At 35.8% G+C, this 16,908-nt stretch overlaps 1 protein-coding gene across 2 annotated transcripts in view; it reads right to left on the bottom strand.

Moving 5' to 3' along the window:
* FNIP1 (folliculin interacting protein 1) overlaps window positions 1-16,908 on the bottom strand; it is a 123,803-nt gene that overhangs the window by 32,102 nt on the left and 74,793 nt on the right. For both annotated transcript variants that reach the window (XM_087816405.1, XM_016197098.2), the window contains 4 exons: window positions 16,326-16,397; window positions 13,622-13,757; window positions 7,776-7,977; window positions 3,879-3,964 (listed from right to left, as the gene is read on the bottom strand). In XM_087816405.1, coding sequence (XP_087672531.1) covers window positions 3,879-3,964; window positions 7,776-7,977; window positions 13,622-13,757; window positions 16,326-16,397 — 496 coding nt within the window. The remainder of the gene's footprint in view (window positions 1-3,878; window positions 3,965-7,775; window positions 7,978-13,621; window positions 13,758-16,325; window positions 16,398-16,908) is intronic.

Genomic DNA, 16,908 nt, shown 5'->3' with positions numbered 1-16,908 from the left:
TAAATGGCTGGTGACCCCTAACTCCACCCCATTTTCCCCACAGAACGACTACAGATAGGACAGGAGATGTAGCAATTGCCCAGCCCAGAGAACTGATGACCCCGAAACCCTTCCTGATGTGAATATTTCACAGTACATAAACAGATATACAGCAAATCTTGTAGTGTTAAAATTTCATTAGCGGGGAAATGATTAGGGGGAGAATGTCTAAATATGCTCCTTCAGGCACTGTAAATAAAAAGCGAGCAACACTGCCCTAAAGCAAAGTTATCCAATCTATGCCTGACTTACACACAGAACTCCCAAACCTACATTTTGGTGCTTCACTCTCAACTATGAATGGGCAACCAAAATACTGCTATATAGGGAAAGCCTCCAAGGGGAGAGGGACACAAACAGAAAGACAAACAGAAAGCACTCACACACAAAATGATTCCAGAGGAAACATAAAATAATACATTCAGAAAAAGAAAAGAAAAAGAGACATAGAAGATCAACCAAGGAATATCAGAGTTTCTAACAAAAAAGAATTCAAAAGAGGAAACTGAGCAAAATAATCAAAGAATGTAGAATATTTACCAGAGCTAAAAAGATAGTACTATAACTAAACCAAGTGGCTACAAGACTGAGGGGAGGTATAAACTCATGCAGAAACTACATATGCTCCAAAATGGATAAATCAAGATATAGCTGCATTAAGTATACTGTTTAATAATATGGAGGTAACAAAAATAGTTAAGGGAATAGGGGAGGTTGGATAGGGTTCACTTATTTTTCATTATTAGACCTTTCAGCATGTATTTTTTTTGTTTCTTAACCATGTGAATATACTTTTTGATTAAAAGAAACACTGCATAAATGAATGAATGAACTGATCAATTCATATGCCATGAATTTCTCTAGGATATTAGTGTCTACTACAAATCTGTGTGTCATGGGCCAGGGCCAGATCACTAACATTAGTATAGGGTCTATGAGAACATTAGCCTTAGTGTTTTGGTGTTTAAGGATATGTACTATAACCTCAAAGTGTATCAGGTGCAAAGAAGGCAAAGAAATTAGTTATGAGTAGTGCTTCTCACTATATACAACAACTCAATCCTGTCATCAGTGATCTAGAAGTAGTGGTGCTTTCTTCCCCATTAATGACTATGTCCTAACCTTGAATGGTAAGAAGGGCAAGTATTTCCAGTCATCTGACTCTTTATTTTTGCTGGTCTGTCCTTAGAGAATGAAATACTCCTTTAGTTGTAAGGGAACTGTGGACATGATTTAGTTTTCTTTGTTATGCATTAAGTCTAGGTAAAATTCCAAGGACCTCATTTTTGGGAAGAAGCTATTCTAACTAAAACACACTTCCTGCTTCTCTAGGTTTCAGAACTTCCCTATACATGTGAATCATTTCCTTCCTCTTCTCAACTACCCAAAATTCATTAATTTTCTGGTCTCAAATAATCACCTAGCTAAAAAATCTAATCACTAATTTTTAATAACCACTTAGTTTTATTTTTTTTTTATTTTTTTTACTATATCTCTATTGATTTCAGAGAGGAAGGGAGAGAGGGAGGGGGAGAAGGAGAGGGAGGGGGAGAGGAAGAGGGATTCCGTACTGGGAATCGAGCCTGCAACCTGGGCATGTGCCTTGACCAGGAATCGAACCACGATCTCCTGGATCATATGTCAATGCTCAACCGCTGAGCCACGCCCGGCCAGGCAGTACTTAGTTTTAAAATTAAAACTAAGTGGCTCAGCGGTTAAGCGTCGACCTAGGATCCAGGCGATCAGGGTTGAATTCCCGGTGAGGGCACATGCCCCGGTTGTGGGCTGCAGCCAATCAATGACTCTCTCATCATTGATGTTTCTAGCTCTCTCTCTCCCTCTCTCTGAAATCAATAAAGATATATTTTAAAAAATAAAAATAAAAAAAAATAACATTAAATTAAGTATGATAGTGTCATTATTTGCAGTAATGTTCTACAGCCACATCAGTAACAATGTGAACACTGAATTAGTGAACACTGAGTCACTGTTCCTAGGAGAAATACAAGGTTTAGGCTCCTGAGAACCTCTGGTCACAACACTTATGCCAACCCATCAATGCATAATCTTGTTCTATGTGGGTTTCTATATATAAACTGTTTAAGATTTAATATACTGTTGGTTCATTAACATTGAATTCACAGCCAACAGCACAATGACTCATGCCTGAATGAAGATTACCTAACACATATGTTTTTCTCTGTAAGGCACATCACAGCCTTCTTGCACTTAGGAACATTGGTCAGCATTTCAGCACTATGCTTGAGGGCCATTTTTAATAGCAAAATCACTAAAAAAAAGCATGGCACTATACAGATGTCTAAAAGGACACTTGTTTAAAGAATGAAAGCTGAAATAAGAAGGCAGAGCATTGTCCTGTTCCACCTCCTCTGGGAATGGGTGTGTAAGGCCACTCAAGTTTTTCACTGCTTTGTGCATGTCCACAAATGATCGTACAAGTACTGTTAGTACATTTTGGGGTTATAAATCCTAGCAAGTACGTGAATTCACACATACAGAATCTGTAAATAATGAGTAGCAACTGTACATATTAAAGTGCTTCTACAGATAGCCTTCTTTAAAAAATCATGAGTTTATAAAGTATTTTTAAGATATTATAAGAATGCTTAACTGACTTAAATAGCCTTTCAGATTTCCACAGTAACTGAAATGAAATAATCACACTAATACAAAAGGAAAGACACACAACCATGATAAACATTTTCAATGATTTTATAACTCATACACATGTTGTAATTTCTAGGCAATCTTAAAATTCTAAGGCTAGGCCATTCCTATTACCTTATTACCAAAGCAACTTGCAAGTATTTAACTCAATTGTTTTAAATAAAAATACTGTTTATAACCAAGAGTAAGATCAGTATTCTACTAGGAATGAATCTTATGACAATATTTACTATTCTGGTAATCTCAGCTGGATTTATAATGATAGTGTTTCCTCAGAGCTCAACCAGGGACTCTTGGGCTTCTGCCACAAAGCTTGTGACTGCAGAAAAGAAACACTGTAATCCAATAATGTAAGTAATAGCTCCAAGTTCAAGAGAAAAGATTCATTATCTTGTAATACTGGAAAATTTAAAACTCAGAAATAATATTGCAGGATTCTTTTAGGCAAATAAGCAAAAAATCTATACTCTCTCTCCAGTCTAGAGGAGGAAAGACTGAGAGAATGAGAGGATGAAGTAGACCTGAAATGATTCTCTCAGAGGGAGACACATCCGTCATTTTCTGACTCCCAATGTAAGTTCGTATGCAGTATGTTTGCGTGCCATAACGAGAACACAGTTAACAGCAGTTGTTGCAGCTTTCGGCACAAACTTTGTTGTGCAAGAAAATACTGGCAGAAGAAAAACTATTTGCTTTGCCATATCTAGAGAAAAGATCAAGCAACAGTTATTTGCAACATCAAGTTCATATTCGCTATAGCCATGTGTCCCTGTATTCCATGTATCTAAGAATGTCTGATTACTATCACCGGTTAAATCACACCAACTAGTCCCTACATCTAACAGCCAAGAGAGGACAAAGCACCTTTCTGCTGTAATAGGGATCTCTTCTGGTAGGGATCTTTGCTTGTCTAATAGTCCAATATTAAAAATCAAACTACTAATGGCTCCCTAATGTGCCTGAATCCCAAGCACATTTAATACTTAACAACATAGGAGCTAATAGCCTACTGAATTACACCCTTATTTGACTATGGGACAGAGAAATTTAAAGAATTAAATGTTGTCAGAAATAAGTGAAAGAATACAAATAAATCTTTTTGTGTACACTGCAAAACAACTTTATATTATGAAAAGGTGGAGAATATGTACCTGAATTCATTTAGGGCATCAACTATTCGATTATAAGCCAAACTCCTCTGACTGGCGTCAGCTGATCTCCGGCTCATTTTCATAGCCTTGAAAGTAATCAAATCGTTAATTCTTATACTGACCATGGGCAGAATATGAAAAAAAAAGTGAAAGACAAAGTCACATATTTCCACAACACTTTACTACGATCTTTATCTAGAAAGATATAAAGAAAATACACGTACTTACAGTGGCTTTCTTTTATGCACTGTCATTAATGACTATAACAAAATTAAAATTTTTCAAGTGTTAAATCTCTTATTGTAACTGTCAAACCACAGAATGTCAACACACAAAGAAACTGATGTTGACAGTGTCTGGGTTACAAAAAACTACTTTTTTTTCCTCAAACAGAACAAGGCTCAATGATAACTCAGTAACAATAGCTCATGGTTTCCTCTAATATTTCACAAATAATGGTTCTGCTAAGGAAATCTATTTTTTAATATCTGAAATATAAATATTCTACTGAAAGACATCTCAAGTTATTAGTAATATCTGCTTTCTTTAAAACATATTTGGGTAAGGTTGAAAAGCCTTGCTTTAAGTAGAAAAAAGGAGATCAGGATTAGTCTATGTATGGCACACAAAAAAAAGTTTGTAATTTTGTAGATTTTTAAAAGAGAATGTAATTCTGTGTTACTTATGTAATTAAAAATTAATTTTTAAAATATTTTAAACATATATTTAAGAGAAGGTCAGACTACTTCAGGTCAGAAACCATGTTCAAGTACATCAAAAAGTTTCACAGGGTAAAAGTAAAACTTACTTTATGTTTTTACAAACTGTTGATAGGCTCCCAATTTATAGTAAATTTTTTTTAGCTAGAGTTGAGAAGTGTTCTTCCTTAATTTACCAGCAATAAAAATGTCTCATTAAATTATAGATCTGAAAAGGTAGCACAAACTTAAAAAAAAAGAAAATACCCAAGGTGTCTGGAAACAAAATCCATAGCTTTTCATTTAAAAAAAAAAAAAGGTGATAGTTTGAAAACTGGCCCTAGAAAATAACTTTTTTGAATGGTTTAGTGTTTATTATAGTCTACCATTAATTAACAACTGTAGAACTTTTAAAAGTATTCATTCATTTAGCTTTATTTCTCAGCTTTAATAAAAAATGAGATGTTAAACTTGAACAAATATCCAGACAACTCTAAGTATGTACACTTTAGGTTACAGATGGTCAAAGCATTCAAATATTTGAAAAGTCACTTTTAGTGAGTTCTATAGTGCCTAAATATTTCATATTTTATACAAAGCTTGAAATACTTCTCCCAGTAACTCAAAAATGTCAGTTCAGTCACAGCTAAATGTTACGTGTATTGACTTTGGCAACAAACTACAAAAAGAGACAGCAGCGACTAAAGAAGATGTCACCAGCGCCTAACTTCTGAAAAAGTGAAAATGGCCTTCACTCATTTGTTCTGTAAAAAGAGAGCACTGCTAATGATCTTTTGACAGATTTAATGTGAATAACCAACATCATTGTCTTCTCTAGAGGAAGATGATTCTTAGTCACTACTAAGTTACTGAAATGCATCCTCTTCTTTCTAGACCATTCTAATTGGTCTTCTCATCTCTAGCCTCTTACTCTAGTCTCTTTTAAACATGCTGCCAAATTAATCTTCCAGAAGCATAATTTGGAGACAGCCTTAAAAACAAAGTCAAAACTTCTCTCAAGCATTCTAGATTCTCTGAGATCTGTACCCATTAACTCTTCTAGCCATCTCCTTTTTGTATACTGTCACAGTGGTTAAGAACTTTAGTTATACCCACTGATTCACTGCTTCAACTTCTGGTAATTTCTTCTGAAAAATAATCTGGAAAATTCACCAATATGTTAACTACACTATAGCTATAATTGTGAGAAAGTAGAAATGGCCTAATAAAAGAATTTTTACTTAAACTAAGGAAAGTGACTAAAATATATTTAAGAACAATTTATAATGATATGAGAAATGCATATGGTAATAATGATGAGTTTTTAAAAATAGGCATATAGCCCTGGCTGGTGTGGTTCGGCTGGGAGTCATCCCAGGCGCCGAGGGGTTGCAGATTCGATTTCTAGTCAGGGCACATGCTCAGGTTGTAGGCTCAATCTCTGGTAGGGGGTATGCAGAAGGCAGCCCATTGATGTGTTGTTCTCACATCAATGTTTCTCGCTCTCTCTCTCCAAAAATCAACAAAAATAGTTATATAATTAAAGCAACAGGGACTATAGGACAATCCTAATCTAGTAAAAATACAATATGCATAGAAAAGGTCTGGACAAGACTTCCAGCAAAATATTAATGAATTATCTTCGGGTGGCAAGGATATCAATTTCTCTTGCTATTCTACTATATGCAATTTTCAAAGTTTTACGTTTAAAAAACCCTACACATCCTTTAAGATGCAGTCCAAATGAAACAGTATCCCAATAGGAAGTCACTTTTCTTTCCTATGAACTCCTAAAAAAAGTTTGGCTTGTTCTCCCTTTTTAGTTATCCTTATGTTCTATCTTGTGTTTTCAATTTTCTTACTTTATGCACAGTTATTATATACACTATCAGTAGAAATTGATCACTCGTACCTTCTTAAATCACTTTCTTCACTTGGAGCCCCCATAAAAAACACTCTCTCATTTTTCCTCCTACTTGAACAGCCAACCCGCAGTCTCCTCTCCTCAAATTTTAACTGCTGAAATGCTCCACGAATCAGGCCTAGGATCTCTGCTCCTCTCTTCCTCCCTCAATCAGTTTCATGGCTTTAAATAACATCTATACACTGGTGATTGTCCAGCCTGGACCTTTTCTCTAAACTCTAGACTTATCAAAACAACTTGGATGTCCAGGAGGCACCTTAAACAAACTCCTGATCTTCACCTACCAAATCTGCTCCATCTCTAGTTTCCCTATTTTTGTACTGCCAAGTCCATCCTTCTTACTGCTGAAATGAAAATTCTTGAGTCAACCTCTATTGTTCTTACACCCAAATCCAGCCCATCAGCTAATCTCATTAGCTCTATTTTCAAAATATGCCCAGAATCCAACCACTTCTCACCAATTCCACCACTAAATTGGTTTGAGTATCCATTATCTCTCACCCAGATTATGCCAACAGCCTCCTAAATGGTCCTACAGCATCTACCTATGCTCCTAGAAATCTATTCCCCAACAGCATTAAGAATGATCCGCATAAATAATGTCATTTCTCCACTCAAAAACCTCCAATGGCCTCCCATCTTCCTTATGGAGTAAATGCCATGCTCTGACAATGGAATCCTGTAAGGCCCTACATTATCTTGTCTTACTTCTAACCCTGGCACTTTGGCCTCCTTCCTGTTGCTCAAGCATCAGGCTTAGTCCTGACACAGGACCTCTGCATCTGCCTGTAACATTCTCCTCTCAGATAGTTGTAGCTCACTTCCTTCATTTTTCTGGACCACACATCATTTCACCAGAAGCCCTCCACACTAGCCTATAAAAATTAAATCCTTCTGTCCATCACACCTTAAAAATCTGTTCTACTTTTCTCCACAGCATTTATTCCCATTTAATAGCTGATGTACTCATTTGTTTATTTGCTGTCCCATGAGGTCAGGAGTGTTACGTTTTCCACATCTTATCTTTAGTTTCTAAAATAGTGCCTGCCACATTATGGGCCCTCAAATATTTATTTATTGAATGAATGGATGAATGGCCTTAGATCTTTTATTAGGAAGTAAGCTCCTTAAAGAGCTGAGGTTTATTTTGTACCTCCCAGAGCACTTTGCAGGTTAATCTTTGTGTTATATAAATGAACACAATACTTAAACAGGAGAATAAGATTCAAAGAAAAATAAGGGATATAAACAGGCCAATAACATAACCATGCTTACCTGTTCTATTGCACTCTTTAATTTGTTCATGTGGCTTTCAAAGAGAGGAAAATGCGAAAAAAAGAATTCATTAAATTTGTTATTTTCATCTTCATCTTTGGATAATGAAAAGATTACCCCAATTGCAATCTTCTTTTTTCTCACAATTCCTGGGGTAGGACCACAGCTTTCATCTGACAGATTAAAGCTTTCTTCTACAGACCTTAAAAAAAAATTTTTTTATTTAAAAAAAATAAAAATAATTAAATTTGCAATTCAATCTCTTTCCTAATTAAATGTAGGCAAGCTAAAGGTTTACCACTGTATGATCAAGTAAATCTAAAAATTCATATGATTTGCAAATCTCTTTCAGGAATCTATTGGCTAGTCCCTTCATGGTCAATTTCTTTATAAAAAATTTTAAGAGAATCAGATTTGGAACACTTGGGTTCAATTAAAAGTCACTAAAACAAAGATAATCACAATTCATAACCAACCTAAATAAGCCTGAATTTTAAGGTTTACTTAACATAGATCAAAAAGAAAAAAAGCCTTTCAAGAATGAATTAACTTGCCAAAATAGAAAGAGGAAAAACTGAAATATAAAAATATCAAGTACATAGATCAAAGTCCTAACAGAAGAGTTAAAACTATAAAATTCTTAGAGGAAAACAGAGGGTCAAAAGCTTTAAGACAGACTTGTCAATGATTTCTTGGATATGACACCAAAAGCACAGGCAACAAAACAAAAAAAAGAGAAGTTGAACTACATAAAAATCAAAAAACATTGTACATCAAAGGACACTATCAGCCCTAGCCAAAGTGGCTAAGTTGGTGAGTGTGATCCCATGCACCAAAAGGTTGATTTCCTGTCAGGGCACATGCCCTGGTTTCAGGCTCCATCACCAGTAAGCAGTATGTAGGAGGCAGCTGATCTATTGTTTCTCACGTAAAAGTTTCTCTCTCTCCCTCTCTTTCCCTCTCTCTATAAAATCAAATTTTTAAATATTTAAAAAACAAAAAAGAAACCACCATCAGCCCTAGATGGTTTGGCTCAGTGGATAAAGCATCAGCCTGTAGACTGCAGGGTTCTGGGTTCGATTCCGGTGAAGGGCACGTACCTCGGTTGTAGGCTCCATCCCTGGCCCCAGTCAGGGTGTGTGTGGGAGGCAACCAATCAATGTGTCTCTCTCACATAGATGTTTCCCCCCCCCCCCCCACTATCTCTGAAAAGCAATGGAAAAATATCCTCAGGTGAGGATTTAAAAAATTTAAAAAAAAAACACTATTGAAAGAATGAAAGGCAGCTCATGGAATAGAACACATTTGCAAGGTATTTGTCTGATAAGAGATTGATATCCAGAATATATAAACAACACCTACAATTCAACAACAACAAAAAGACAAATAGCCTGATTTTAAAATGGGCAAAACACCTGAATAGACACTTCTTCAAAGAAGAATACATATGGCCAAAAAGCACATGAAAACACGCTCAACACCACTAACCATTACAGAAACTCAAATGAGATGCCACTTCACACCTATTAGGATGGCTATGATCAAAAAGACAGAAAATAACAATTGGCAATGATGTGGAAAAATTAAAACTCTTGTGCATTTCTGGTGGAAATGCAAAATGGTGCAGCCAGTGCAGAAAATAGTATTGTGATTCCTAAAAAACTTAAACACAGAATTACTATATAAGCCAGCAATTCCATTTTTGGGTATAGACTCAAAAGTAAAGCAAGGACTCGAACTGGTATTTTTACACCCATGTTGATAGTAGCTTTATTCACAATAGCCAAAATGTGATAACAACCCAAATGTCCATCAACAGATGAATATAAACAAAAATGCATACAAGAGACTATTATTCAGCCATAAAACAATGAAATTTTAATGTATGCGACATCCTGAATGAACCTTGACGACATACCAAGTTAAATAAGCCACACATAAAAGGAAAAATATTATATGACTCCAATATGTGAGGTGTCTGTAGTAGTCAAATTCACAGAAACAAAAAATAGAATGGTGATTGCCAGGGGCTAAGAGGAGGGAGGAATGGGGGGTAATTACTGTTTAATGGGTACAGAGTTCAGTTTGGAGAGATAAGCTCAGGACAAGAATAGTTGCAAAACAATGTGGAGGTACTTAATGCCACTGAACTATATACCTAATAATGGTCAAAATGGTAAATGTTATGTTATGCCTACTTTCATCACAATAAAAAACAATGGAATATATTTAAACACAATACAAAAGATCAATGGAACCAAGAGCTGGCTCTTTGAAAACATAAACAAAAACAAGATTGATGAACCTTTAGCCAAGACACATCAAGAAACAAAGAGAGCCTGGCCGGGCGTGGCTCAGCGGTTGAGCGTCGACCTAGGATCCAGGCAATTGGGGTTCCATTCCCGGTCAGGGCACATGCCTGGGTTGAGGGCTCGATCCCCAGTCAGGGGCATGCAGGAGGCAGCCAATCAATGACTCTCTCATCATTGATGTTTCTATCTCTCTCTCTCCCTCTCCCTCTCCTTTCCTCTCTCTGAAATCAATAAAGATATTAAAAAAGAAAGAAACAAAAAAGAAAGGACCCATATATATAAAATCAGAAATGAAAGAGGCAAAGTAAGAACTGACATCACATAAACACAAAGGACTGTAAGAAAATACTATGAACAACTATTTGCCAACAAACTGGAAAACCTGGGTGAAACAGACAAATTCCTAGAAGCATACAATCTTCAAAAACTCAATCAGGAAGAACGAGAAAACCTGAATAGACCAATAACAAGTAAAGAAACTGAAGCAGTAATCAAAGAAATTCCCAGCAAACAAAAGTCCTGGACTGGATGGCTTCACAGGGGAGTTTTACCAAACATTCAAAGGAAAACTAACATCTATCCTCCTCAAACTATTCCAAAAAATATCCAAGAGGAAGGAAAACTTTCCAGCTCTCTTTACAAGGCCAGCATTATCCTAATTACAAAACCAGAAAGAGATACTACAAAGAAAGAAAATTACAGGCCAATACCCCTGATGAAGATGCTAAAATCCTCAACAAAATATAACCAAATTGGATGCAGCAATACATTAAAAGGATCATACACCATCACCAAGTGGGATTAATTCCAGGAATGCAAGGCTGGTACAATATTTGCAAATTAATAAATGTGATAGATAACATAAACAAAATTAAAAATAAAAATCACATGATCATATCAATAGATGCAGAGAAAGCATTTGAATAAATCCAACACCCTTTTTTTAAAATAAAAAATATGTCTTTATTGATTTCAGAGAAAGACAGGGAGAGAGAGAGAGAGAGAAACATCAATGATGAGTCATTGATTGGCTGCCTCCTGCATGCCCTCTGCTGAGGATCGAGCCCGAAACCCAGGCATGTGCCCTGACCAGGACTCAAACCACAATCTCCTGGATTATAGGTCGATGTCCAACTGCTGAGCCACGGAGGCCAAGCCCAATACCCATTTTCGATAAAAACTCTCAGCAAAGTAGGAATAGAGGGATAATACCTCAACATAATAAAGGCCATATATGAAAAACCTACAGCCAACATCATATTAAATGGGCAAAAACTATAAGTTTCCCCTAAGAACAGGTAAAAGACAGGGGTGTCCACTTTCACCACTCTTATTCACAGTACTTGAAATCCTGGCCACAGCGATCAGACAAAGAAGAAAAAGTTAAAGGCATCTAAATTGGAAAGGAGGAAGTAAAACTGTCATTATTCACAGATGACATGATATTGTATATAGAAAATCCTAAAGAACCCATCAAAAAATTACTAGATTTAATAAATGAATTTGGGAAAGTAGTAGGATACAAAATTAACATACAGAAATCGATGGCATTTTTATACACCAATAATGAATTCTCATAAAGAGAAACTAAAAAAACAACCCCATTTACCACTGCAACAAAAAAAACAAGATATCTAGGAATAAACTTAACCAAGGAGGTAAAAGATTTGTACTCAGAAAACTATAGGACACTGAAAAAACAAATAGAGGAAGATGCAAACAAGTGAAAGCATATACCACGTTCATGGACTAGAAGAATTAACATCATAAAAACGTCCAAAGTACCTAAAGCAATCTACAGATTCAAAACAATCCCTATTAAAATACCAATGACGTATTTCACAAATCTCACAGATCTAGAACAAATACTCCAAAAATTTATATGGAACCAAAAAAGACCCTGAATAGCTGCAGCAATCTTGAGAAAGAAGAACAAAGTTGGAGGAATCCCAATATCAGATATAAAGTTAATACTACAAAGCCACTGCAATCAAAACAATCTGGTACTGGCACAAGAGCAGGCACATATAACAATGGAACAGAACAGAGAACCCAGAAATCGACCCAAGCCTTTATACTCAATTAACATTTGACAAAGGAGGCAAAAGCACACACTGGAGTAAAGACACTCTCTTCAATAAATGGTGTTGAAAAAATTGGACAGGTACATGCAAAAAAATGAAACTAGAAGACCAACTTACACAAGAATAAACTCAAAATGAATATAAGACTTAAATGTAAGTTGTGAAACCATAAAAATCCTAGAAGAAACCATAGGCAGCAAACTCTCAGACATCTCTCATTGCAATGTTTGTCAATACATCTTCTAGGGCAAGGGAAACAATGGAGAAAATAAACAAATGGAACTATATCAAAATAAAAAGCTTCTGCACAGCAAGAGAAACCATTAACAAAATGAAACGGGAATCCATTATATGGGAGAACATATTCGTCAATAATACATCTTATAAGCTATTAATTTCCAAAATATATAAAGAACTCCTACAATTCAACAAAAGGAATACAAACAATTCAATTAAAAAATGGGCAAAGGACCTGAATAGACACTTCTCCAAAGAGAACACAGAGATGGCCACAAGGCATAAGAAAAAATGCTCAACATCACTAATAAGAGAAATGCAAATTAAAACTACGATGAGGTACCCCCTCACACCTGCCAGAATGTCTACCACCAATAAATCAACAAACAACAAATGCTGGCAAGGATGTGGAGGAAAAGGAACCCTTGCACACTGCTGGTGAGAATGCAGACTGGTGCGGCTACAACAGTGTGGAGTTTCCTCAAAAAATTAAAAATAAAACTGCCATTTGATCCAGTGATCCCACTTCTAGGAATATATCCTAAGTATCCCAAAACACCAATCAGAAAAAATATATGCACTCCTATGCTCACAGCAGCAGAATTTACAATAGCTAAGATCTGGAAATAGCCCAAGTGCCCATCAGTAGATGAGTGGATAAAAAAGCTGTGGGACATTTACACCATAGAATACTATGCAGCTATAAAAAAGAAGGATCTCTTACCCTTTGAGACAGCATGGAGGGACTTGGAGAGTATTATGCTAAGCGAAATAAACCAGGCAGAGAATGACAATATCACTTATTTGATTTCACTTAAATGGGGAATCTAATGAACAGAATAAAACTGATGAACAAAATAGAACCAGAGACATGGAAGCATGGAACAGACTGATGAATCTCAGAGGAAAAGGGGGAAGTGGGACAGAAAGAGATTAACCAAAGAACTTATGCATATACTCACTGCTCATGGACATAGACAATAGTGTGATGAAGGCCTAGGGTGGGGCCGGAGGCAGGTGGAGGGGGGCAATGAGGGAGAAAAGGGGGAAACATCTGTAATACTCTCAATAATAAAGATAATTAAAAAAAAAAAGTTTTAAGTTCTAATCTTAAAATACATAAAATGTAAGTCCAGCCTCTAAAAAAACCATACAAAATTGTGTTTAAGGAGCTATTCAAGCTTGTTTATGTAAATTGCAAGTTCCAACTTACCATCTAGGAAATACCCCATTCTCCAAACTTGTTGTTTGGCTGCGTCGCCAACGTCTCTGGTAGCTGCTGGCACAACTTCGGGTAAGTGACGAATTCGGGGAGGGAAATGGTGTAATAAGCAAGCTGCTGAGAGATGCTGTCAAGTCAGAATAAGAACATATATAATGTATAAGTCAATTATAACTAAAGAAAAGGACAAATTTCTTTTTAACAAATTTAAGAGTGGTGACTCAAATTTTCCATTTTACTTCATGAACCTCTAAAATTTCCATTTAATAACATCATTGCTGGAGCAATGTCCCAGAGGAGAAAAATCATATATTAACAATGGTGTGTTGGCAGGAGACTCAGACAATCCCCCTTAACATCCTTACCCCCAGCCCCACCAAGGAAGAAAATGCTACTTTGAAACAAAGCATTATCTCTTTGGCCATGAGACTGTCCCCTAGCTTAGCTGAGCCCTTAGTCCTTAAATTAAAGGAAATATGATGTGATTCCATTTTAATGCAGGAGTTGGATGTTAAGAATAAAAGCTGTATTTGAAAAAAAAGATGTCACTTAAAAGTACTCGTGGATCACTTGTGCATAGGTAGTCAAGCTTGTGAATGCTTGGCCACTTTTAATAAGAGTCTATACCTACACCAAGCTCCAAAAAAAGGGTAAATCCTATAAACTGCTCTCTGGAGCATTCTAATGGTTAACAGACACATTCCAATACAGTCCACTTTGATTATAATTTCTGTAATCCCATAACTGTGGGGATTAGTCTCTTCCTAAAACCATTCTATGCAATCCAAAAGCTGTTTTTTGCCTGGGGTATAAAAAGCTACAGCTCTTTCTTTTTCCTTGAGCTAGGCATGTTCTCCTTCCTCCCACTGGATCTATAGAGAAGACATTCAAAGCCTGCTTTTGTTTGGCAATATTTTTAGATTCTCATCTTCATGATTATAACCACATACTGAAAATTTATAAAGTAATCAAAAACAGGGAGGTATTATTATCACCTATGAAAAGGTACATGCCACATGATATATCATGTTGGACACCAGGACTGAGAGACTGACAGTACAAAGATTTGTTCATCTGAATTCTTTCTGATAAGTTCAGTGATAAAGGGGAGAGTTTTAATAACCATGCAAACATCTGAACCACCAATGAATTCTTTCTAAATTCCATTCTTGAAAAGATCACATTTTATCAATGAGTACTGTAAAACTTTGTAGACTAAGACTGGGTATGTATAACAAATTCTAGGTATGACTTTAGTGAAAAATCAAATGCTACTCTAAATTTGGAGAAGCTATGTTTTACTAAACTCAGAAATTAAAATAACCCTATTAGAAAATACAGAAAATACACAATTAACTTAAATGGCACATGTGAATTTAATGGCTTGAAGAAGCCTTACTGATCAATGTAGCCAGGCACTTCAATTTATAGCTGAAGAAAATGAAGTATAGAGACATGAATTTATCACCTCCAAAATGTTGGATAAAATAATGTGAATTAAATTCCAGACACAAGAGAAAACTAAATCTCCACATTATATAGAAGCAAAGGTATTAAGAGAAATATAGTCCAGATTAGTTCCAAAGAACAAAAATAACAAACTCAATTAGAAATGGTGAGATTGTTTGAAAGATGCAGACTTTCAATATTAGACTAGTGGTTCTGAACTCTAGCTGCCCATCAGAATTAGGCGTTGAAGTTTTTCATGTTGTTTTGTTTCTCAAGTATGGATGCCTAAGACTTTCTCTAGGCTAAATTGGAGTCTTCAGGAGTAGCGTTCAGGCATCTGCAAAATTTTTTCGAAATTTATTATTCCAATGCAAACTAGGGATTACAATATATGGTAAGTTTGGACTTCCCATCTATACTCAAAATTGAATTGTAATCAATTTTGATAGCAGAGCCATATAATGTGACCACACACATGGATAACTACAGTGAATAAAGTTTCTCATGCCTAACAATAACTCAAGCCTAAGATTACTCCTTCTTTCACTTATGCTGATCTCTAAGTCCTGACAGACACTTTTGCTTTTAAATGGAATGTCCTTCTTCCATGCCTTTGCCTGGATAATGCCTATTTATTTTTTAAGACACAACTCAAGTATTATCCCTCTGTCCCTTGCCCAGGCTGTTAGATTCCCTTTCTCTGGGTCTATCACAGAATGAACCACACAATTAACAATGACAGATGATTTCCCTGACTGGGGGGGTAGAATCTGGGCATTTATTTATTTTTTATTCCCAGCTTGTTTCAACAAAAGTTTGTCAGAGAAATTTTGGAAGAGTACATATTTGAAGAAAGAAAAAAAAAAGTTCAAAATGCTTAAGTCTTACTGGGCAAGGGACAATCTGACAATTTAAACTCTAGTTAGGGAGCAAGCGGATATAAACAAATGTGTTTTTTCTACTACCTAAGCAGTCTCTTGAGCAATATTTTTTTTTTGTACTGGCTAAGCCTAAGCCACTGTGCATTCATCCAGGCCATGCTCCACCAGGCACATGTAATAGTATATATGAAATACTTTGAATTTAAAATATTTCTCTCCGCTGTTTCTATAATTCTCTTGTAATACCAATACTAACAAGCCGTATACATAAAACTGAAGGATAAAGGCAAAGATAACAAAGAAAATCAATGTCAGCTAACAGTTATCTCATAAAAAACTGGATTAATACATGAACCTGGCATTACCAGAGCGTGCTATGCCACTGTCTCTGTCCTCATTCAGCTCTCTTCCAGGCATGTCCATTGGGTTGCTGTGAACTGTGAATCAAGACAAAACTGTCAGTTATAAAATATATTGCTATTCAGGCTGACGTTGTTCCTTTTAAACAGCAAACTCAATCATGCTCATCTCATTGCATTCCTTTATTTTTTCAATAGCATGGCACAAACCCAACACCAAGAGCTATTACTCAGTTGAACAAGCTTTGAGATCTAATGATTTGACATATAATATGAAAATAATCTATAATATGTAAAGCAGGGTGACTAAAATAAGTATTTTAAAGGCATATTCAATGACATAGCAAAATATTCACAATATACTATTAAATTTTTAAAAAGGAAGCTACTGAACAGTAAGAATGATGACTGCTGGGACTGATGAGCATATGCTAGTTCACTGTGTTATTCTGCCTGTAACAATGTATGTTTAAAAATTCTACATAATAAAAATTTTAAAAACACGATTTGAATAGTATGATCCCAATTTTGTTTTTTAAAAAATAAGGAGGTTACTTCTGGCTACCAGATGGTGAACATATATTTTTTG

Source organism: Miniopterus natalensis, chromosome 4, assembly GCF_054644295.1.
Source record: "Miniopterus natalensis isolate mMinNat1 chromosome 4, mMinNat1.hap1, whole genome shotgun sequence".
Lineage (NCBI taxonomy): Eukaryota > Metazoa > Chordata > Mammalia > Chiroptera > Miniopteridae > Miniopterus > Miniopterus natalensis.
The sequence above is the reverse complement of the archived record's forward strand: the minus strand, read 5'-3'. Positions and strand labels throughout refer to the sequence as shown.